This window comes from Chanodichthys erythropterus, chromosome 16 (genome assembly GCF_024489055.1).
Source record: "Chanodichthys erythropterus isolate Z2021 chromosome 16, ASM2448905v1, whole genome shotgun sequence".
NCBI classification, from domain to species: Eukaryota; Metazoa; Chordata; class Actinopteri; order Cypriniformes; family Xenocyprididae; genus Chanodichthys; species Chanodichthys erythropterus.
The window spans coordinates 25,654,070-25,677,066 of record NC_090236.1 but is presented as its reverse complement, the minus strand read 5'-3'; the positions used below and the strand labels follow the sequence as shown (position 1 = coordinate 25,677,066).

Sequence of the window (22,997 nt, the reverse complement as noted above, 5' to 3'; positions counted from 1 at the left end):
TTATGAATGAGTCATTGAAACATTCACTCCACCAAAATTTGGTCTACTCCGGTCTTTGTTTGAAACTATTTTTGATGGCAGAGCAATAACAGAAATAGTGATTGGGAACATAGTGTTATTAGAATGAAAGTTAATATAGGCTATTGTATAATAGCAATAGCCCTGCTGAAAAACCCAGTATAAACCAGCATTAATTCCATGTTGGTCCAGCTGGTTTATGCTGGTTAGTGATGATTTAGTGCCCGCCCTAGCTGGTGGAGTAGCATAGTCATCTGAAATTTTGGTAAAATGGTAAAATGTGAATCACAGTTTATTCTAGAGGCAAAATAATAAACATCAGTAGTATGTGATTACCATTTTGTACTTCTGTTGCATCAAGTTCTTTTTAAGAGTGTCATGCACACTTGGGAACTCCCAAGTGTCAAAATACAGCCGACAGCCACTGACCCCAAGGCAGTTGTAAATTTAGTAAAATAAATAAATGTAAAAAAGCACATAGTAAAAAGAATTTCACTGCAGTTAGGAGCATGACACATTGTAGACAACAGTGACAGCATGCACTTTAAACAATTGCTGAAAGTGAAATAATTAATCAAAGTCAAAGGGCCAAGAACCTGTGAAGTCAAGTACACTTCCATAATGTACTTAAAGTACTCTATTTTTATGTATTTAGTTTTCTACTTAAAGGGGTGGTTCACTTTTTTATCATCTTTAGTTAGTGTGTAATGTTGCTATTTGAGCATTAACAACATCTGCAAAGTTAGGACGTTCAAAGAAAAGGGGGGTATTTTATGTTACTGCATTACAGTACATAACATAACACAAATGCAATAGCATGTCATAAAAGCAAGATGACAACATAAGTTATAACCGTAATTAAACTAAACTATACTTGCTCTATCTTCATGCAGCATATATTCTCTGGCTCTGTAGGATCTTACAACAGTTCCCACACAAGTGATTTATAGATTATCATGACATAATATGCTAATCAATAACTTTCTTTCAGTTAATTCCACATCAGCTACATAAATTCATCAACTAACCATTCAGAAACGTCGATCCTTTTGCATTCTACATGTTGTCACTTCTTGAGTCTCTCCATCGTTGTCTGTTTTGAACATAAAAGGCTGAACAGTTTCTGACATTTTCAATGAGTCTGCATGAGGTAATCGGAGCTGCTAAAATTAGCTCTTGAAACTCCGCCCTCTTCTTGGGAGCAGCAGCTCATTTGCATTTAAAGGGACACACAAAAACTGAGCGTAACATACATGCTATAAAAATTATCTGTGGGGTATTTTGAGCTAAAATGTCACATACACACCCTGGGAACATCAGAGACTTATTTTACATCTTGTAAAAGTGGCTGTAACACAATTCGTAAATGGGAAGAAGGAGGCGGGAACCGGCGAACATTCAATGTAACTTTAATCCCAAAATAAACAAAGAACAAAACGAAAGTAATGCCGGCAGACCCTCGCAGACGTCTGCCGGCCACACAAACATAACAAAACCATAACATAAAGTCCAGGCCTGGTCCTCTCTCGTCCTTCATTGTAGTCGCTCCTCCTTTTATGCCTTCGGAGCTCCTCCGTGAGAGACTCGCTCATTATCACTCGCGTCACCGGCCTCGCGCAATTCCCTCACGGCTCTCGCCCGCCCTGCTCGTCACAGTGGCATTATATGAATCCTTTAATATACAAGAATTTTTCTTTAGTACTTCTTATGATAATCATAAAAGCATCTAAGTGACCTCAACTGTGCTACCACTTATTTAAACCTGTGTATGAAAAGAAAGTGTATGAAAGATGGGTTCAAGTGGTAACTATATATATATACAGAGATAGTATGTTAAAAGAACATTCATGGTGTCTCAAAATAGCACAGTTGAGTACACTTAGATGTAGGGATGTCCCGATCACGTTTTTTTGCCCTCGAGTCCGAGTCCGAGTCATTTGATTTTGAGTATCTACCGATACCGAGTCCCGATCCGATACTTCTATAAAAGAATAAAGAAGAGCGAAAAAACAGATCCAGGAACAGTGCTTTTCAGGTTTTTCAGGTAGGCTATCTGACAGTCGTTTTCACGTACAGAAAATGGATAAAGTAATCAAATATAAAATATCACTGCATCTTTACTGTATAAAATAAATAAAGATTAATCATTATTGAAGTTACAAAAACTATTCAGTCAAGAGCAGTAAGTGATTTCTTTGTTATTTGTTGTTTTATTTAACATTAAAAACAGGCAGCAGGAAAAGTTTTTCTCCCTTTAAGACATGCACAATCCATATACTGTTACACATGCGCTGTCTTTCTCGACTAATATACGTTCACTTAAGACATAACCGACTATGTTTGCTAGGATACTCGCTAGGACGGGCATTTTTAAATAATTTTTGTATGAATTTGTCCGCTGAAGCGCAAAACGTGAAAGAGAACTCAGTATTTGCGCGCTGACTGGAATAAGCGTGTGCGCGCTTCGGATGAGCGCACACAAATCTTCTCACAGCGCGTGCGAGTTCTCTTTCGCGACTTGTTCTTGAAGGTTTAAATCAGCAAGGCTTAAATGAGTTAGTTTAAACACAGTCAGCAACGTGTGCTGTTCAGGTCTCTGTATCTGTATCAACACCCGGGTGATGACGGCGTAAATGACTGGACATTAGAGAACAGTTTACAAAGAGTGACTGTTTTGTCCACGCTTTCTGATTATCGTTGTTGTAACGTTTTGCGCATCCATCGAATGAAACGTACATTATTTCAACTCTGTCTGTTTTCCACGTTGCTTTTTTAAACAAACCATACGGTACGGTTCGATTTTTTTACCGAAAATCGTTGCACCCCTAATCCGAGTCCTGATCGGGAGGTAACGTCCGATTCCGATCGAGTCTGAAACCACGTGATCGGGCCCGATTTCTGATCACATGATCGGATCTGGACATCCCTACTTAGATGTTCTTAAGATTATGTTAAGAAGTACTAAAGAAGAATATTGTGTGTGGAAATAGAGCACTTTAAGTACATTATGGAAGTGTAGTTTTTTTCAGGGTGAAAAAAACAAGTTTTCATGTTTTATAGGGAATTTCCATAGACATAATGATTTACAAACTGTATATACTATCCCCTAACCCTAAACACAGCCCTCACAGAAAACTTTCTGCATTTACATTTTCAAAAAAACATAACTTAGTATGAATTATCAGCTGTTTTCCTAATGGGGACAAAAAAAATTCCCCACAAGGTCAAAAATATGTGGTATTACAATCCATTTAGTCCCCACCCACAACGTAGGGTTTACCAGGACCACACACACAGAGAGACACACACACGTTTGTATGACTTTATAGGTGAGGACATTTCATATAGACTTTTGTTTTTATTGGTTAATAATATTTTAAATGTCCTATCCTGACCCCTAAACCTAACAGAAACCTGCATTAGATTTTAATACGAACATGATTTGGCCAATTTAAGAGCATTTGTAACTGGCGAGGACATATAAATTGCTCCTGTTAGAGCGTGTTCATAAAATATTTTTAAAAAGAAGAGTTCAGTTGGTTTTCTTTGAAGACATCTTATATTTATGCTGATATCAAAGGCTTGTCTTAATAGAGTTTTGTTCTTTATATCTAGATAAAGTGGCCTGGAGCAGTGCAGGTCCATAAACAACTTAGTCCATTGTAGGATATCTCAGTGGCTCATGCTTCAATCGCATCTTAAATCACAAATGTGCCATGAAAATATGCCAGGCCATTTGCGGGCCAATAAAGGCAGAATTGTGATGAGAATAGAGCATCCTCTCTTGTCCCCCATACCAAGAGCCTGCTTTGTACGACCCGAACAACCACATCTGATCCCTGTTGTGCTGAGTTAATTCTCTCCGTATTTTCTCCTTTCAGTTGTCTTCTATTCTAAGTCTTGTGATTACTTTAAACAGCCCACAAAGCAGTTTATAACTCAGAGGTCTAAGATATCATGGTGGAGGCTGAAGGAATGGAGATATTCCAGTTTGGCTCCCAAAGGGGTTGTGGGAGAAAAACAAAAGTGAGAGAGCTCTTATTGAGGGGTGTCAAATGGAAGATCGCACTAGGAGGTGCTTTGATGTCTTTCCTTTTGCTTCCAGGAGTGATACTGAGGAAGACTAAGATTTTCACAGATTTGTACAGACTTGCCAGTGACTGCTTCATTCATTCACACCTGCAATCAAGTAGTTACATGTCCACAACATGCTTGTTTCCCATTGAGTCACTGTCTGAGACTTAACTGGAAATACCCTACTATCAGTCTAATCAAGAGGTGAATGTATATGGTGGATTGCTCAATATCATAACAAGAGAGCAAATAAACGTATTTTCCTAGTTATTTTAAACATCCTCTCTTGGTCTAGTGCTCTTTCAATGGAAATCTAGTGCTTGATCTCATAGAGTAACTCTGTGGAATTCAACCCTTACCCATTTATTATTGCTTTAGTCAAGAGGAACCTGAGGATTCATACACAACCACAAGGCAGCTAAGAGAAGTTACCACCCTGTCTGCTGTTGGGTTTTACCTCCCTGTTTGCTGCTGGTGACTTACTGGTTTTAGACTACTGAAATAAACTGAAAGTACAGGGCAAAGGTATAAACTGTCCCATTTTGTGCAATGTTCATGATTTCATTTGATGTTTTCTTGGAAAAAAAGTGTTACAACCTTCTCCGTCTACTCAGACAATGATAGTTCAGATTGAACAGATAAACTAAAGAACTGTGCCCAGAGAACATTTTTTTTTTTTTTTTCAGATGCTCATACCATTCAATCAAATAAAGGGTGCTTTGAAGGTATGGGTGCTATGAAAGTATATTTCTTTAATAAAAGTAAAATACAAGAGGAAAGAAAAAGTAAAATCATTTAGTACTTGAAAATATGCTTAAATATTTACCAGAAATGCCTAAATACACAAAGGTGATCTTCTAGCTTATTATTCTTGTGTCAACACGTCTGCATACCTTTCAGATTGGGTCACACCTTTTGACACCTTTTCTCTGTTAAGGTGACATCACTTCTCAGCCTCTCTGTAGTAGGCTAACACAGGGCTTTATGTTGCCACGGATTTTCTTTGACCACAACAACTGGACTGTTTTCTTAAATTACAGGACTTTCAGTTAAAACCTGAGCTCTGGTAGCTGCTTTCTGTGAAAGCCCCTGTGGACGAAAGTGGAACTGCAGTTGCTGTATTAAATGGCTCTTTTCACTTTTGATCCCTGAGCTCACACATTCCGATCATTCCAGGCGCGCTTAGTTATTTATGAGAGCAGAGCGCGCGCCTACCAGCTCATAACCCAACCAGACCTAAACGCGCGCGCACACAAAACAAAACGAGGAGATAAAACACAAACAGAAGATATTAGTTGGATTACTTGGATTATTACACATGCCATTAACGGAATCCGTGTGGAATGAAAGTGGTAGTTGGTAAGTTAGTCGTTCTATGGAGTTTAATGGTCAATGGCAGCGAACGCGTAGTGACTAAATCGGCAGAAAAACTTAATATATGTAACTATAAATGAGACGCCGATTAATACGAATGGCTTTGAGGAGGATACATTGTTAGACGAAGCTGTTTCATGTTTATGACGTTTAATTAGCTTGGCACGTGCTATAGGAATAATGAAGATTTGACATTGAGCTCGCGTGAGCGCGCTGCGTTTCTATTGATGAAAACTTGTTTAGCTATATAATTGAATAGTTGTTGGTGAATTTGTGTTTTGGTTTTATTTTAGAATTTGTATTGTTCATTTTTGTATTACTAAGTTATGTTCCAATACTGTAAATACTTATTGCAGCCCTAATTATTTATAAATAATAGAAAAATATTAAAATATAACTTCAAATATACTGTACAATGTGTATTTTTTTTCTTTGGTGTAACTCAGTATAGTTTTAGATTTTTATCATATTAAATATTTGCATATTTGGCTTAAGTAAAACCAGTTAAATCAGATGTTACAACAAATTAAAACATTTAAATGTAGTTTTTAGTGTTTGTTTAGATTTATTTTGGTACTTTTGCTTAAATATGTGTCTGTGACACTTTCTGTAAACTGATGAAAAAATGATGCAGTGATGAAAATGACAAACTTTTGAGAGTTTAAACATGGCTTCTTTCTTTCTTTTTACAAATAACTGTTATTAACTTAATGGAATTTAAAAACCAGAATCATTTTTTGAATGCGTCTCTTGCCCTCTAGGTCCAGTTCAGTTCATAAATACTCGTCTTCATCAAATAAAATGAGAGGTGAAGAAGCATCTGGTACTGTTCTGCACAGACTAATCCAAGAGCAGCTACGCTATGGAAACCCCACAGATGCCCGCACACTCCTGGCCATCCAGCAGCAGGCCCTGCGACGAGGAGGAGGTGTTGGATCTGGCAGCGGAGGGGCTTGTTCTCCACAGTCTTCATCTGAGAGCCTCAGCCAGGAGGAGCAGCAGCAGTCTCCTCAGCTCTCTGCCCGCCAAGAACCCCAAGGTCAAGAGCACCAGGTTGACTACCAGCACTCTGAGAACTACACAACACACCCACACCATGATGAGGAGCTGCCTACCTATGAACAAGCCAAGGCCCAGTCTCAGTATTTGGCCTCCCAGTGGTGCCAACCGCACAGGGGCTGCTCACTAGAGGATAGTGTAACAAGCCAGATGCCCTGTAAGGAAGAAGACAGCTGGGACCTGAAGCGAGCCCACGCACGGTCACTGAGTGAGCGACTTCTGCCATTTTCAATGGAGCACAATAAAATGCCTGCAACATATTCTGCCAGTTACCCTCAGATACATGGATATCATGCAAACCAGCACTTACAATATAGCCAGCAAGGACTGGAATACAATAAGCAGGTGCCTTATACTGAGCACCCCTTTCCTGTGCGACAAGCAGCGGAGTATGAACAGTGCTACAAAGCACCACCACCATTTAATTCCCAACACAACAGGTAGAGAAGACCCAATCAATTGCTTAATTTACACTTAACCACAGCCCACATTAGATTTTGTAACCCAGTGTATGCATTTCCTGCAGTTCTGACGTACTTTGTAGTATGTGTCATTATGACTAACAGTCTGTTGGCTGATGCTATGGCGAAGTATGCAATATGCTACATGCTAAAGTAGTTTGTCATCTAACTATGCTAACATACTGAGATGAACTAAATCCCACTGTTTCGTTTTTCATCTAACATGATGATTTTTACCTTGTTCTACTTCCAGACTTCAAACACCTGAAGTTTGCCATAGACTCTCCTCATCTCCCCCTGCTGGCAGGGAGGTCGCAGCTTGCAGTCGCATCCAACTGGAAATGCTCATGAACGAGAATAAGAGATTGAGACAGGAGCTAGAGGGACACACTGAGAAAGCCCTCAGAATTCAGAAGGTAAAAGACCCTGACATTTTTGTGAAAAGAAAAATGTGGTAATTAGCTTCTGAATAGTTATTTGAGCAAGGCTAATACAGTACATACAGACCTTAATGGGACACCCATCTGAAGATAACAAAGTTTAATAAAAAGACACAGGCTGTTTACAACAGGTTATATGTAATAACACTGTTTCTCTGAATACAAAATGGCTATGGATACAAACGTTTTGGAGGCATTTGAGCAAGGCTCAGCTGTAAATACAGATCTTTATGGGACATCTGTCTGAAAATAATATATTTTCATATATTTATAATATATATTTTTATACATACTATTATTATAATATATAATAATTTCTCACACATAGACATAGACACTATATTTATATATAAGTGAGTGATGACAACTATCAAATGACAATACATAGCGATGCAATACATAGAAGATTATTTTTTAATAGCTTTTGATTTCACTTTGGCTAAGTTCCAAAAGGCCATGAAGTGTTTCCAGTGGATTACATCAGTGCAGTTAAGCTGTTGCTCACTCTGAAAGAATGATAATTACACAGGTTTGAGCATTTACCCATCAGGCCACTGCCTTGTGTAAACATGCCTGGGATGATGGAGTCATGGTTAATGCCATCCTGGTCTTTCCATATGGCACTCCTGAACAGCTTCTCTGTTCTCTTAATCATAACCAGAAACATTGCTAACCACCTTTGAGTATTTCTGAGGCCGTCATTGTCAGACGGACACATCTGACATGCTATTTAAATGTCTTTTTATTTTTCCACCAGCTGGAACAAGAGATCCAAAGGATTTCAGAGGCCTATGACACTCTGATGAAGGGCTGTGCGAAAAGAGAAACTCTGGAGCAAGCGCTAAGAAATAAGCTGATGGCTGAGATCAAGAGGCTGCAGCAATCAAGCATTCAAGCGGCAAAAGAAGCCGAAGCTGCTGACCAGAACCAGCATGTTATTGAGAAGCTCCTTCTGCAGAGTGAGTTCATGAACACGGCCACATTAAACCTCATTACTGTTTCACATGCTCTGGAAACTTCTTAACCCAAATGTTAGATCTATTTTTCTGTTGAGTCATTTTGCTTAAAGAGGGAATGTGTTTCCAATTAGAGCATTCCAAAACAGGAATTTCAGACACATAACTGCATCTGAATGATCAGAAAATAGGATTAAATGTTAGATGTGACCTTAGCTTTGTGGGGGAGAACGCCTGGGGACAGTTTTGGCGCTGCCAAACATTGTCAGTGCTCTCGTTTGATCCACATTGACAATTAACAACATGTTCTGCTCAGCCTCACTTCCTGTTTGCTGAAAGTTGGAAGGGGTGGGGAAAATGATGAGTTTTGCAGTGATTGGTGGGAAATAAGCAGAACAATCTGAAGCTCAGAGATGTGGGTCAAAGGGAGAGTGGGTCGCTGCTTCTCCTTCCCTCTGCATTCCTTAACCGCTTGCGTAAATGAGGCGCTCCGGACTTTGCGATTGAATTCCTCTTGTTATGAGCAGGAAGTCAATGGGGAGTGGTGCTGGAAAGGGCCTGCATAAACATTCCTTCAGCCTCTTTCTCACGTCCTCACATAAATGCCTATGCCTGTTATGACTGGACATAATGGCTTAGTTTGTACCGAAAACATATATGCAACATACATTGCCTTCAAGGCATTTATTCATTTGAACCTAGGAGCCACAAAACATGTCAAAAGGTCACCACCACTTACGAAACAGAGAAATATGATATAAAATATAATATAATATAATATAATATAATATAATATAATATAATATAATATAATATAATATAATATAATATAATATAATATAATAATTGGCTGTAGAACATTTAGTATTAATTTTAAATTAATTATAATTATATCGGTTTTAATAATTTTAGTTTAAGTTTTAGTAGTTTTGTTATGTGCGCAAAAAAAAACACCACCGTCCCCACCATTTTTGTAATACCAAATAATGCTCATGGACGTGCTTAAACTTGGCATGTGGGCACAACAAATTGGATTTTTTTTGACTCTCTAAGCATCTGACCTACTCATATCAATTTAATTTACAAACACAGATCTCAATTTTTTTTCTTTCTATCTTGTTCTCTAACAGATGAAGAACAGCAGCTGCAGTGTGCACATCTGGAGCAGGAGGTTCAGCATCTGCGAAACGAAGCGGAGAACCAGCAGCGCAGGAGCGAGGCCCTGGAAAGCACCCTGAGGTCCACACAGACACGCAGCCAGCAGCTGTGGACGGAGCTGCAGAGGAAGAGAGCATATGTTGAGAAGGTTGAGCGTCTACAGAAGGCTTTGGCTCAGCTGCAAGCAACATGCGAAAAAAGAGAAGGGTTGGAAACACGCCTAAGGACAAGACTAGAGCAGGAACTGCGGAGCCTCCGAAATCAGCAGGTACCGAGACAAATGGAGCTTTGTTTTTGTTTTTAATTGTTCAGATGTGACTTAGCATTGGGTTATTTCCTTCCAGTGAAGCTAAGAATAGCTTGAGACTTGAAATCGGTACATCAACAACAATCTTACACATTGTTTGTTTTTCTGTTTCCACAGCGGCAGTCTCAGCCAGTCGGAGGAGCATCCAATGTGAGTGTGTCCACACTGCAGGAACATCTGCGGGAGAAAGAAGAGCGCATTTTGTCCCTGGAAGCTGACAAGATGCGCTGGGAGCAGAAATACCTTGAGGAGAAAACCATGAGGGAGTTTGCGATGGATGCCGCTGCCACTGCTGCAGCTCAGAGGTAAAAGATGAGCTCATTTTCAAATTCTTTGGAGCATATTGAGTTTTGAAGCAATTTCTAATCATTTCCTTCCTATACTTCATAGAGACACAACCATCATCAACCATTCACCCTGTCATTCCTTCATTGAGGAGTTCCCATCATCTGAGATCCGAAACCAGGAAGTTGAAAACAGGTAAGAGAATCACCTTCAGTGCATCTAAAATTAAATTTCTGTTGTTTAATGAACCATTTTGGATTGTATAGACTCATAAGGTTCATATTTTGTCAGGATCCGTGCCCTGTATGCTCAAATCCTGGAGAAGGACACAGTGATTAGCTTCCTGAAGCAGAAGCTGCACCAGGATCAGAAGGGAGAGTCAGGTGACTTCCGCCCAGCTACTACTGAGCCCTCCATCACCATCTCTCATTCAATGTTCACACACATGGCCCATGGCAAAGGTTAGTGTCTGAATGCTAACATTGACATTAGAGTTCACTGCTAATTAGTGTTACTAGCTAAGCTTTTACTATTTACGTTAGCATCTGATTAATATTAGCATTAGTGTTAACTGCTAATTAGTATTTATTAGGTAAGCTTTTGCTAGGTAAGTTACTAGCTAAGTTATTGTCTGACTAACATTAGTGTTCAATGCTAATTAGCATTCACTAGGTTTGTTTTTACTATTTATTTACTTTTACTAGTAGTTACTAAGGTTTTACTAGCTAAGTTATTGTATGCAGGGCTGTTGCTATTGGGGCAAAAAGGGGGTGACTGAATACCCCAGCTACAGCCAAGATGTTATGACTAACATTGGCATTAGTTTTCACTTTTTTTTTTACTAGATAAGTTAGTTTCTAACTAACTTAAGCATTAGTGTTCACTGCTAGTTAGCATTTACTAGTTAAGTTTATAGTCTGCATAACATTAGCAACATTCTTCCATGCTAGTTACTGTTTACTAGTTAAGTTAGTGTCTGAATAACATTAGCAACATTCTTCCATGCTAGTTACTGTTTACTAGTTAAGTTAATGTCTGAATAACATTAGCAACATTCTTCCATGCTAGTTACTGTTTACTAGTTAAGTTAATGTCTGAATAACATTAGCAACATTCTTCCATGCTAGTTACTGTTTACTAGTTAAGTTAGTGTCTGACTAACATTAGCAACATTCTTCCATACTAGTTACTGTTTACTAGTTAAGTTAGTGTCTGACTAACATTAGCATTAGTGTTCACTGTTAAGCATTGGGTTCTCAGTTTGACAAAATTAGCTGAGAAGAACTAGATCTTAAAATTGTAACTAAGTCTTATGAATCTCTTTTCCAGGGAAGAGTCAATCCAATGACCAGGCGGCTGGTACGTCTGATTCCACACTCACTCCGGTAGCAGCCCGGGGACAACCTGAGCCAGTTCTGTCAGAGAAACAGACAACAGATCAAGCCCCCTGCACAGAGCCCAACCCCAGTGAGTCAACTTTTAGTTGTTTCTGCATAATATGGGATATGAAAAAGTAACTAAAAAATGACACACTCCAGTTTGAAAGCCCATCATTCGTCTCAGAGTAAAAATAAGATAATTGAGAGACAAAGTTTAAAATAAGAAATTAAGTCGCATTGTGTGATAACTGGTTATTTTTTGTTAATATTTTTCAGTTAACATCCAGAAAGCACCGTCTGCTGTGGACCTTTTTAAGGGCTTGGATGATGTGGCAGCTGATGCAGTGGAGATCTTCATTTGATGAAGAACATTTTTGAATGGGAAGATATTAAATGACACCACATCACTATACTGTTGTGAAGAAAGAGTCCAGCTAAAAAACAGAGCTGCTCAAAATCTCATGCAAAAGAGGGAGCTGAGCTCTTCTCTTAAAAGTACATCTCCAGTCTGGTATGTTTTGACAGATTAAGTAGTAAACCACATTACTGACACTTACGCTTCTGGCGAGAATCCTACGTTTTTGGTATTTAAAGCCTTCCCGTACAGGAAGAAGGGCAAAAAAACCCTAATTTTTCATTACTATTGCATTGTCCCTCCTCTCAGAAGACTGTGGTAACTTCACCACATTCCAGTTCAGTTGTCTGTCGTCTTGAAACTGAGGCTCTCACATGCATCTTTTCCACCCCACCTTTACTGATTGTTATAAATGGTTACATTTTTCTCATATTTTTCTATTTATGGCTGCTACGCCCTTATTTGAAGTTATTATTTTACATTGCATGCTTAACATTGTCACATTGTGCAAGACAAAAACATTATTTAGACCTAAGAGTCTAAGTGAATTCTGAATTGTGTTTTGTTTTTGAATGTGTTCGCTCTTAAATGGCACATTTGCTGGTCAAGGTGTCGTTTCAAAATAAATATTAATATATATTTTGTACAATTATTTTGTGTTGTGTTGGAATGTAATGCTGAGGAACTGGTGCCAAAGAGCATTTCAGTAAAGTTGTGTAAACACACGACCAAGGGTTGACCTCTTCTATTTAATCCATGAAAGATGTGAATGTTCTGAAACATTTCATACATTTACAATAAAGCTATTAATATATAAAAATGTGTCTGTTGGTTTGTGAAGCCCTTGTGAAATTGTTGTTGGTTCTAGCAAGCAGCATCTACTGGATTTTATCCCATTTCGCACATTCTAGGTCGTGTTATTCCGGGGTTTTCACATACAGTCTGAGAAAGATGAGTAATTATAAGTGAATGCCAGTGAGGGGCATTCCAGCTCTCACATTTCACCACAGAAAACCTTGCACTATTTCCCTCAGGCTCACCTTTATCCGCATTTTAGACTCAGATTTCTGAGTCAATCAGACAAACATTCTGCTTTTGAGAGAGAACAATACATACCTTGCTCAAAGCTGACTTGCCCAACCTATCCAGCCTCCTATTCTGTGAATACTCTCACTGACAACTCAGTATTTCTTACATCCCTTTTAACATTTAGTGTTGATGTCATACTCTGTTTCCAAATAGGACAAGGCTACATCTGTATAGATGCATTGTTTAGTTTTTAACAAAACTGATCTTTGTGACTGTAATGAGAGGCATCTCAGATATGCATTGCTCATCAGGAAGTTGTGTGTTGTGATTTTACTGTAAGTCAGTTGTGCATGGCATGCTAGTACTCGACTGTGTGAAAACTGGGCACCTCACATGTATGTACCCCAGATTAATTCAGGTAAATAACTTTTCGATCAAACTATGCCAATAATATAATTTGTAATAAAACCAAAATGGATTAAAAGGAAAATGTCAAATGGAAGCGTTTTCACATGTTCTCTTTGTAAAAGGAGGCTAATTACTGTCAGTTACAAATGGCAATTAAAATAGTTTGAAAGGGCAAAATATGGTCTATGGTTTTAATTATACTTAATTATACTTAAATTTAAGAAGTCAATAGGAGATTCAAAACATCTAACACTATTTAGGGTGCAATGAGAAAAAAATACAACATAGTGATATCATCTATGGAAAGTAAGCTAAAGCATGCTAGGATGCTTCACTATTTATGGTATTTTGCAGACAAAAATTTGAGTGATGAAAGTATCTCAGGAATTCAGATCTCAGTTGTAACAAAAACAAGGCCCATAATTACTACTCATTATGAGACATTACAACTAGTATGTAAGACGTGGCCATCAAGCATGTGAATTAAAGCATGTTCCCACCCTGACTATTTTTCCTGAAAAATGTTTTGGTGAAGCTACTTTAAAACTGTACCAAGTTATAAGCCACAGTTCACAAATTAGTCAAACTATCCCCTTTTAAAAAAGGATATTTAAAAAGATACTAAATGTAGCTACCAAAGCTTTATGTGGTGAGCAATGTATTTTAGCATTAAAAAGGGTATTTATGAGAATACAGTACAAGAAACAGAGGATAAGACAACTAATAAAGCAAACAAACAAACATACTAAAAGAACATATTAAAGGGAGTTCATCCAAAATGTAAATTCTGTCATCATTTACTAACCCTCAAGTTGTTCCAAACCTGTATGAGTTTCTTTGTTCTATTGACCACAAAAGGAGATATTTGGAAGGATGTCAGAAACCAAACAGTTGAGGGGGCCCATTGTTTTCCATAGAAAACAAAATACTGTGGAAGTCAGTGGCTACCGTCAACTGTTTGCTTACCAACATTTTTTGTGTTCAACACAAAGAAACTCATATAGGTTTGGAACAACTTGAGAATGAGTAAATGATGACAGAATTTTTATTTTTGGGTGAACTATCCCTTTAAAGGTGCCAAAGAGGATCTTTTCGTCGACTGAGAAACCAAAGACTGTTAGTGAGTTTTTGAAATGAGCGCATGCGTAAGAACAGCCCCCCCTACTTCACAGCTCATTTCAAGGGAACGCCTCCCAAAACTCGTGCACGAGTATTGGAACAAGAGTGTTTACCACCGGAATATCGTGTTAGTGGATTCATTATGTCGGACTCACCGCAGGTAACTCATAATCTGCAGTTGTTACTCCTGTCTCCTGACAAAAACATTGTATGCGGCGCCTGTGGAGTGTGGAAAGTTACTGGAGCGCGCAGCCACGTTTGTCTCTCAAAAGGAACGTCATAGCATTGATTGACAAGCCAGAGGGCCAATCCGCGCACGTCTCTCATAAGGAATGTCACGGCAGTGATTGACAAGCCAGAGGGCCAATCGTTTACGTGATGATTGCGTAAACAATTGGCTGATGTTTTTAAGGCCCTACCTAATGGACAGATGATGTATATTAATATTATTCCTTTCAGTGCACCTAATAAATAGTCTTTTATCAGTTAGTTTCAAGTAATATTGCAGTTTCAAGTAATATTGCAAAAATGTATAAAACAAAACATCCTCTTTAGCACCTTTAACAGAAGGATTCATTTATTTTCTCTTAAATGTTTGAATAGTTTTCTAAAATTTAATTTAAAACTACCCTAACTCAGAGGACTGACATAACTGTATGTATGTATGTATGTATGTATATATAAATTTTGTTGGATAATATGACAAAAAAAGTAAAATTGGTCAGTAAGGTGGGAAGGGTCAGTTGTGATACTTCATTGATTTTTTTTTTTTTTTGGTACCAGGTTGAAGTCCTTTTAAGAATGTCTCAAATGCAGATCTTGTAACAGACATTCAACTGTTATTAAGGGCACATGCTAGTAGAACCATGATAAGGTCAGACTTTATTTAAAAAAAAAAAAGAAAGAAAAAGAAGAAAAAAAAGTAGTAGTAATACATTCAGTGATGGATTGTCATATCTTAGACTCAGTTTCAGAACGTTTTAAGTACAGATTATAAATCATAACAGCATTCCCATTTAAACTGATAACAGAAAAAGAGAGGGAACATCACTCCATCATGTGGGGGAGTTCATGACCCTCGCCTATACATTGACATTATTCACATGTGCTTTCAATATTTGTTATAAACCATCTTCCACCAAATAAAATTCTAACAGGCAAATATGATGACGACATTGTGGCACTGGATATCCATACCTACACAAGAACAAACTTGGCCGTAAGTAAGCTTATATAAGCAGAGAAAATCCTCTTGGTTGGAATGAACAGGTTTAGCATTTTTATGGCGGTTACAGCCTGTATGGGAACTGGGAAACATGTGATACACTGTAATTCATCTTGTTTATAAGAGCAGTGGGGGCCTTTTCCTCCTCACAGCCAGAAAAGCTGCCAACATTCTTTCGACTTTTGAGAAGCACTTGACATTTTTTAACCTTGAGTTTCTTTCTCAACATGAACAAAATGGAGGGCCGTGGAGCATTTCAAAGTCAAAGGGCACATTCCTGAAGCTTGAAATGTGGAACGCCAGCAAATATCAATTTTTCTATCTATTTGAGTGAGGGCGCAGTAATCCGCCATACAAATCAGAATTAAAGTGGTTGGGAACATTGGTGTTTGTCAAAAAAAACAACATTAGATTAGACGAATTTTGGATCAGTCTAGTCAGGAACCAAACAATGTTTAAAACCAGATTAATTTTCAAACAAACCAAGCAGCTTTCTGTAAATAAAATGATTGTCCCGTTCATTGTCTGACACATGATGGTTGGATGTTCTGTGCTCTCAGAGAGTAGATTGATTACTTCAGCCCCACACATTTCCAGCATTGATTGATGACTGGATGGAATAACCTTCAATTTGGACTCTCTCTGAATAGATCTGAAACATGCTGCAAGGCGTATAAATTAAAGCAGCCTTCCCTTCATATTTTCAAACTATACCACAATCTGAACCATTCCTCGTGACTGCAGTGGTGCAAGTGCAATGATGAAGAGCAGTAAAACCACAAGGAGCCACACATACCCCACTCATGACTAAAGCTTTACCATGATGTGTTTCCATGGTTAGGAATGACAACATTTCAAATGCTAGTCACGTGCATGGGCTCATTTTTCAGAGCTCAGCACTTGGCCATGATTGCATTAGCTGGGCTCTTTATTTAGAGGAATGCATTAAAGCATTCCCGATCAATTAATTGGCATGAGTAATGTGACAGTTCAGAACACAATGGAAGGCTTTCCAAAAACCTGCCTGTGTGAGTCCCAAAACAAAACAGATTGCGCCCACTCACTTTTTAATTATACTAAGCGGTATATAAGGAAGATACTGTAGATAATTAATACAGAGGCTTTCAAACTGGGGTCTGGGGCCACAATTGAGACACAGAAGACAACTTTTCCCCCAGAGAAAGAAGATTTTAGAAAATATATTTTATAGGGTTGTCGAAGTTAAAGAAAGATATCATTTAAATATGTTTAGTTTAAATATTTAACACAACTATAAAATGAAATATATATTATTCAATTTGAAGTTGTTCCAGGGCAACTTTTTTATTTAAATCCTTGTTTTTGTCCTGCAAATCCTTTAAATTTTTACAGAAGGGACTGAAAGTTACTTTTAAAAGTAACTAAAAAAGTAACTAATTGCATTACTTTGTATGTAAAGTAATGTGTTACGTTACTTTTACTCATCTAGGCTGGGCTTGCTTGTTTGTTTTTGAATAAAACATATACTTTCACATCAAAAGTGAAATAAATAAGCCTCAGACTGAAGGAAATGCAAATTCACACCTGTACAGTAGAGGGCGCAGCTCCAACAAACCTTTCAGATGTGCTGTTATTCTGGATTGCAGGTTGTAGGAGAAGAAAGTACAACACTCTTACTAAAACAATAAAAACAAAAGAATGAAACACAAATGTGATTTTTATCTAGAGTCATATTTGCTTATTAGTATTGTTGAGTTAGATAATTGAAGGTCAGCAGCAAAGACACTGGTTAATAAAGTGAGATTAAATACATAAAGTAGGGTGACCGTATTTTCATTACCGAAAACCAGGACACTCGGCCCAGCAATGAGATACTCAAATGACGCTTGAAGTTTACTCAACGATGCCTTATAATTTCAATACATTTAAAGTATGCCTCCTCTGTATGGATAGAAAATTGTTATATTACAAAATGCTATCCATAACCAAAGAAATTTCAAGAAAAAAGTCGAGATAAAATGTTGAGAATAAACTCGTTAAATTACGAGAAAAAAATCGTTAAATTTCGAGAAAAAAGTTGAGATAAAATGTTGAGAATAAAGTCATTAAATTACGAGAATAAAGTCATTAAATTACGAGAAAAAAGTCAAGATAAAATGTTGGGAATAAACTCATTAAATTATGAGAATAATCTCATTAAATTATGAGAATAAAGTCATTAAATTACGGGAAAAAAGTCAAGATAAAATGTTGGGAATAAACTCATTAAATTATGAGAATAATCTCATTAAATTATGAGAATAAAGTCATTAAATTACGAGAAAAAAGTCGTTAAATTATGAAAACAAATTCGTAATTTAATGTTTATTCTCAACATTTTATCTCAACTTTTTTCTCGAAATTTAATGACATTTTTCTCATAATTTAACGAATTTGTTCTCGTAATTTAACGACTTTTTCTCGTAATTTAACGACTTTATTCTCAATATTTTATCTCGACATTTTTCTCAAAATGTAACAAGTTTTTTCTCGTAATTTAATGAGTTTATTCTCAACATTTTATTTAGACGTTTTTCTCGAAATTTAACAACTTTAATCTCGAGATGGTTTTATTTTTTTATTATTGCTTGGCCCTAATCCTCTTCCGTAATAACCAGGACATTTTCATCACTTTATAAAAAACAACCAGGACGGCCAGGACAGGACGTGAAAACAGGACATGTCCTGGGAAAACAGGACATTTGGTTACCCTACATAAAGTAAATTTGTGTTATTTAACATTTAATTATTGTGGGTTAACTTAAAGGAACACTACACTTTTTTTTGAAAATAGGCTCATTTTCCAACTCCCCTAGAGTTAAACAGTTGAGTTTTACCGTTTTCAAATCCATTCAGCCGATCTGGCGGTACCACTTTTAGCATAGCTTAGCATAGTTCATTGAAACTGATTAGACCGTTAGCATCTTGCTCAAAAATAACCAAAGAGTTTCGATATTTTTCCTATTTAATACTTGACTCATCTGTAGTTACATCTTGTACTAAGACCGACTGAAAAATTCAAAGTTGCGCTTTTCTAGGCCGATATTGCTAGGAACTATACTCTCATTCCATGCGTAATATCATTGCACTGCTGCAGCCATGGTACAACAGCAAAGTTCCTTGATTATTACGCCGGAATGAGAGTATAGTTCCTAGCCATATCAGCCTAGAAAAGCGCAACTTTCAAGTTTTAAATAGGAAAAATATTGAAACTCTTTGGTCATTTTTGAGCGAGATGCTAACGGTCTAATCAGATTCAATGAACTATGCTAAGCTATGCTAAAAGTGGTACCGCCAGACCCGGAGATCGGCTGAATGGATTCGAAAAAGGTAAACTGTTTAACTCTAGGGGAGTTGGAAAATGAGCCTATATCCAAAAAAAAAAAGTGGATTGTTCCTTTAACATTCAGGGTTTGCATTTCACAGTTTTTATTGATTTTGAGGAATACTGAATCTGTTTTGTGTAAGTGAGATGAGTAAATGCATGTTCACATTTAGTCTACAAAAACAAGCATCATGTTTACACAGCGCACACAACACCTCTGCACTTACGATTTCTCTCAACATGAGAACAGGAGAAGTCTCAGTCAAAAAATTGGAAAAGTAACTTGCGTTACTTATTTGAAAAAAATAACTCTTAGTAAAGTAACATGTTACTTTACTACAGTAGTTACTTGAAAAAAGTAATCTGATTACATAACTCGTTACTTGTAATGTGTTACCCCCAACACAACTGCTCCATAACTGCTCAGAGACAGCTGTAATTGTAATAAAGAACCCTATTTTTTAGCAACCACCAGCATCCTAAGATTTTAACAGTAAAAGCTCCAGACAGATTCAGATGTCAGCCTGGGTTAGCGAGTCTCCGTGATGTTGTGATATCAGGAACATGATTCTAATAACACAAGGCTCATGTCAGTAAGAAAAAAATTAAGCTGATGGCTATGAGAAATGGATACATTTCACTTTTAGGCATGACATGAACGAAATGGTTTTTCTCTCCCACAGTGAAGGGTTGTTCTCTGACGTCTCTTTCACTAGTCCTGTGTTATTATTTGGTAATAGTGAGCACATGGCAAAGTGTGTGCCAGGGCCAAAAACTGCACTCGATTACCATGATTGCTGTGGAGTATTCATGCTGGATTTTCCAGTTTTAGCACAAGGATTTCTTTCAGTTTCATGGAAAGGCTGAATTGCTGGTCAAGAGGCCAGGGGTTGAAAGAGGCACTCTAGGATATTTTTGGTTTAGTGGAAGAATTAAATGGCAAGAGAGGCTGTGAAAATCCCCAAAGCCACTGCATGTTTCAATGGATTTGGAAAGAAATAAGCAACTTTAATGTTATATCCAGTGTCTTAACTAATTTAACAGTGCTGCGAGATTAACTAACGTATGTTAATCTAAACCGTTGCTGTTCAAAATCAGTTTGTTATACATTCATTGGGAGCAGTCTGACCAACATGCACAACAAAAATCCCTAAGAGTAAAATAAAACATAGAAATAGAAATGTACTCTACCATTCAAAAGTTTGGGGTTGGGCAGATTTTTTTTTTAAAGAAATGAATGCTTTTATTCAACAAGGATGCATTAAAATGATCAAAAGTGACAGTAAAGACATTTGTAACATTATAAAAGACATTGATAATAATAAGAAATGTTTCTTGAGCAGCAAATCAGCATATTATAATGACGTCTGAATCATGTGACACTGAAGAACTGAAAATTCAACTTTTCCATCACATATATTACATATTAAAATACATTTAAATACAAAACATTTCATTTAAATTTGAACAATATTTCACAATATTATGCTGTTAAGAAACTTTTCAAAAAAATCTTGCCAACCACAAACTTTTGAACAGTAGTGTAAAATGCCCTATATATCATGTTTTAAACTATCAAGAGTCAAATACTTCATATCTGATCAAACATGACCTGGTGTTTGATCAGATATAATCAGATCTGGTGTGTAAAGAAAGTCAGTCATGTGATCTTCCCCATTTTTAGTTACTGTAATGTAAATTATAAGCTTTACCAAACTGCAAATACTACTAAAAAAACAAATACTAAGAAATCCCTCATTACATGGAGGACATATGTAATAATTTAAAATATAGCTGCAAGCAGCAATTACGGGGCCAAGCACAAAAACGGCACAAGAAGCCAGCCAACATGGCCGTGAGCATCAGACCAACAGCAGCAGTGAGCAATTAGAAAAAAAAGTTATTAGCATTTTTGTCAAGTTTGTTATAACTTTTGAGCACGAGGTGGCGCTGGTCCGAAACTTCTCAGGCTGCTTCAGGGCATTGTCCTGATGACCCATACCAAATTAATGAATTTTGGTCAAACCCATCAGAAGTTATAAGCAAAAATAGCCATTTTTCATATCTCCACTCCAGTAGGTGGCGCTGCGCCGAAACACTGTATGATGCCTCAGGTCATGCTTGTGATGACACTGAATATGTCAAAGAATTGTAGAGATACAGCTTCAAGAGTAATTTTTGCATCATCTCTCAAATTCTTTGCTCCGGTATACGAAAACGGTTTGACTTATCAACTTGAAATCCATAACTTTTTGTCGGCATGGTCTGAAGATGATACGGTTCAATTTTGGTGAAAATCGGAGCAAAGGTCTAGGAGGAGTTTGAAAAAGTAGGTTTTTAAAGAAAAACAATATGGGGGAAAGGAAGTTTAGCTGACTATGGCAAATTTGATATCTATGTTCTCAGCATGACCCAAAGAATCTACTGAGACCAGTTTCATTTCAATTGGTGAATGCAGTCAAAAGTTATTAACATTTTTGTACATTTTGTTATAACTTTTGGCCACAAGGTGGTGCTGGTCTGAAACTTCTCAAGCACTTTCAGGGCATTGTCCTGATGACCCATACCGAGTTTCGTAACGATACACAAATGCATTCACAAAATACAGCATTTTAGCACAAATTTCAAAATGGCCGAAGAACAAAATGGCCCATATGAGAAAATTGGATATCATTCGACTCGGCATGATGCCTCGAATCTAAAGAGACCAAATTTATGAATTTTTGTCAAACCCATTAGAAGTTAAAAGCAAAAATAGCCATTTTTCATATCTCCACTCCAGTAGGTGGCACTGCGCCTCAAACACTGCATGATGCCTCAGGTCATGCTTGTGATGACATGTACCAAGTTTGGTCTAAATATGATAAAGCAGTGCAGAGATACAGCTTCAGGAGTGGGTTTTGCATCATGACTCAAATTCGTTGCTCCAGTATATGAAAACGATTTGACGTATCGACTTGAAATCCATAACTTTTTGTCAGCATGGTCTGACGATGATACGGTTCAATTTTGGTGACAATCGGAGCAACGGTCTAGGAGGAGTTCGAAAAAGTAGGTTTTTAAAGAAAAACAATATGGCGGACAGGACGTTCAGCTGACTATGGAAAATTTGATATCTATGTTCTCAGCATGACCCAAGGAATCCACTGTGACCAGTGACATTACAATAGGTGAATACAGTCAAAGGTTATTAGCATTTTTGTAACATTTTGTTTTAACTTTTGACCACAAGATGGCGCTGTGCCGAAACTTCTCAGTCTCCTTCAGGGCATTGTGCTGATGACCCATACCAAGTTTTGTAAAGATACGTTAATGCGTTCGTAAAATACAGCATTTTAGCACAAAATTCAAAATGGCCGACGGCCAAAATGGCCGAATTGGGAAAATTGGATATCATTCGACTCGGCATGATTCCCCGAATCCAACGAGACCAAATTTATGATTTTTGGACAAACCCATCAGAAGTTATAAGCAAAAATACCCATTTTTCATATCTCCGCACCAGTAGGTGGCGCTGCGCCGAAACACTGCATGGTACCTCAGGTCATGCTTGTGATGACATGTACCAAGTTTGGTCTGAATACGATAAAGCGTTGCGGAGATACAGCCTTACTTCTGTTTTCGCAAGCACTACGTACAATTCGTTCGTTAGTTTTTCGAAAACGGTTTGAGGAATCAACTTGAATTCCATAACTTTTTGTCAGCATGGTCTGAAGATGATCTGATTCAATTTTCATGAAAATCGGAGTAACGGCCTAGGAGGAGTTCGAAAAAGTAAGTTTTTCAGAAAATTCAAAATGGCGGGAAAAATTTTCATGACGGAAAATGACGTCATATGGTGCGTTCGATTCGTCTTGAGCCAAGGAATAAGAGGAAAAAAAGAATTGTGTTTCTAGCCCTTATGGTTCAAAAGTTATTAACATAAACATAAGTGCAACTTTGGACAGCTGGTGGCGCTAGAGGGATTGAGTTAGAGACTCCAAATTTGCTATGGACAAAGGTCAGAC

At 37.5% G+C, this 22,997-nt stretch overlaps 1 protein-coding gene across 1 annotated transcript; it reads left to right on the top strand.

Moving 5' to 3' along the window:
- The first annotated feature begins 5,166 nt into the window (after positions 1-5,166).
- Positions 5,167-12,671, top strand: amotl2b (angiomotin like 2b). Its single transcript, XM_067362549.1, has 10 exons — positions 5,167-5,451; positions 6,228-6,965; positions 7,240-7,402; positions 8,184-8,385; positions 9,513-9,808; positions 9,965-10,152; positions 10,238-10,327; positions 10,424-10,593; positions 11,462-11,599; positions 11,788-12,671. The coding sequence occupies exons 1-10, from the start codon at positions 5,411-5,413 to the stop codon at positions 11,871-11,873; spliced, it is 2,112 nt and encodes a 703-aa protein (XP_067218650.1). The 5' UTR covers positions 5,167-5,410; the 3' UTR covers positions 11,874-12,671.
- Positions 12,672-22,997: the final 10,326 nt, after the last annotated feature.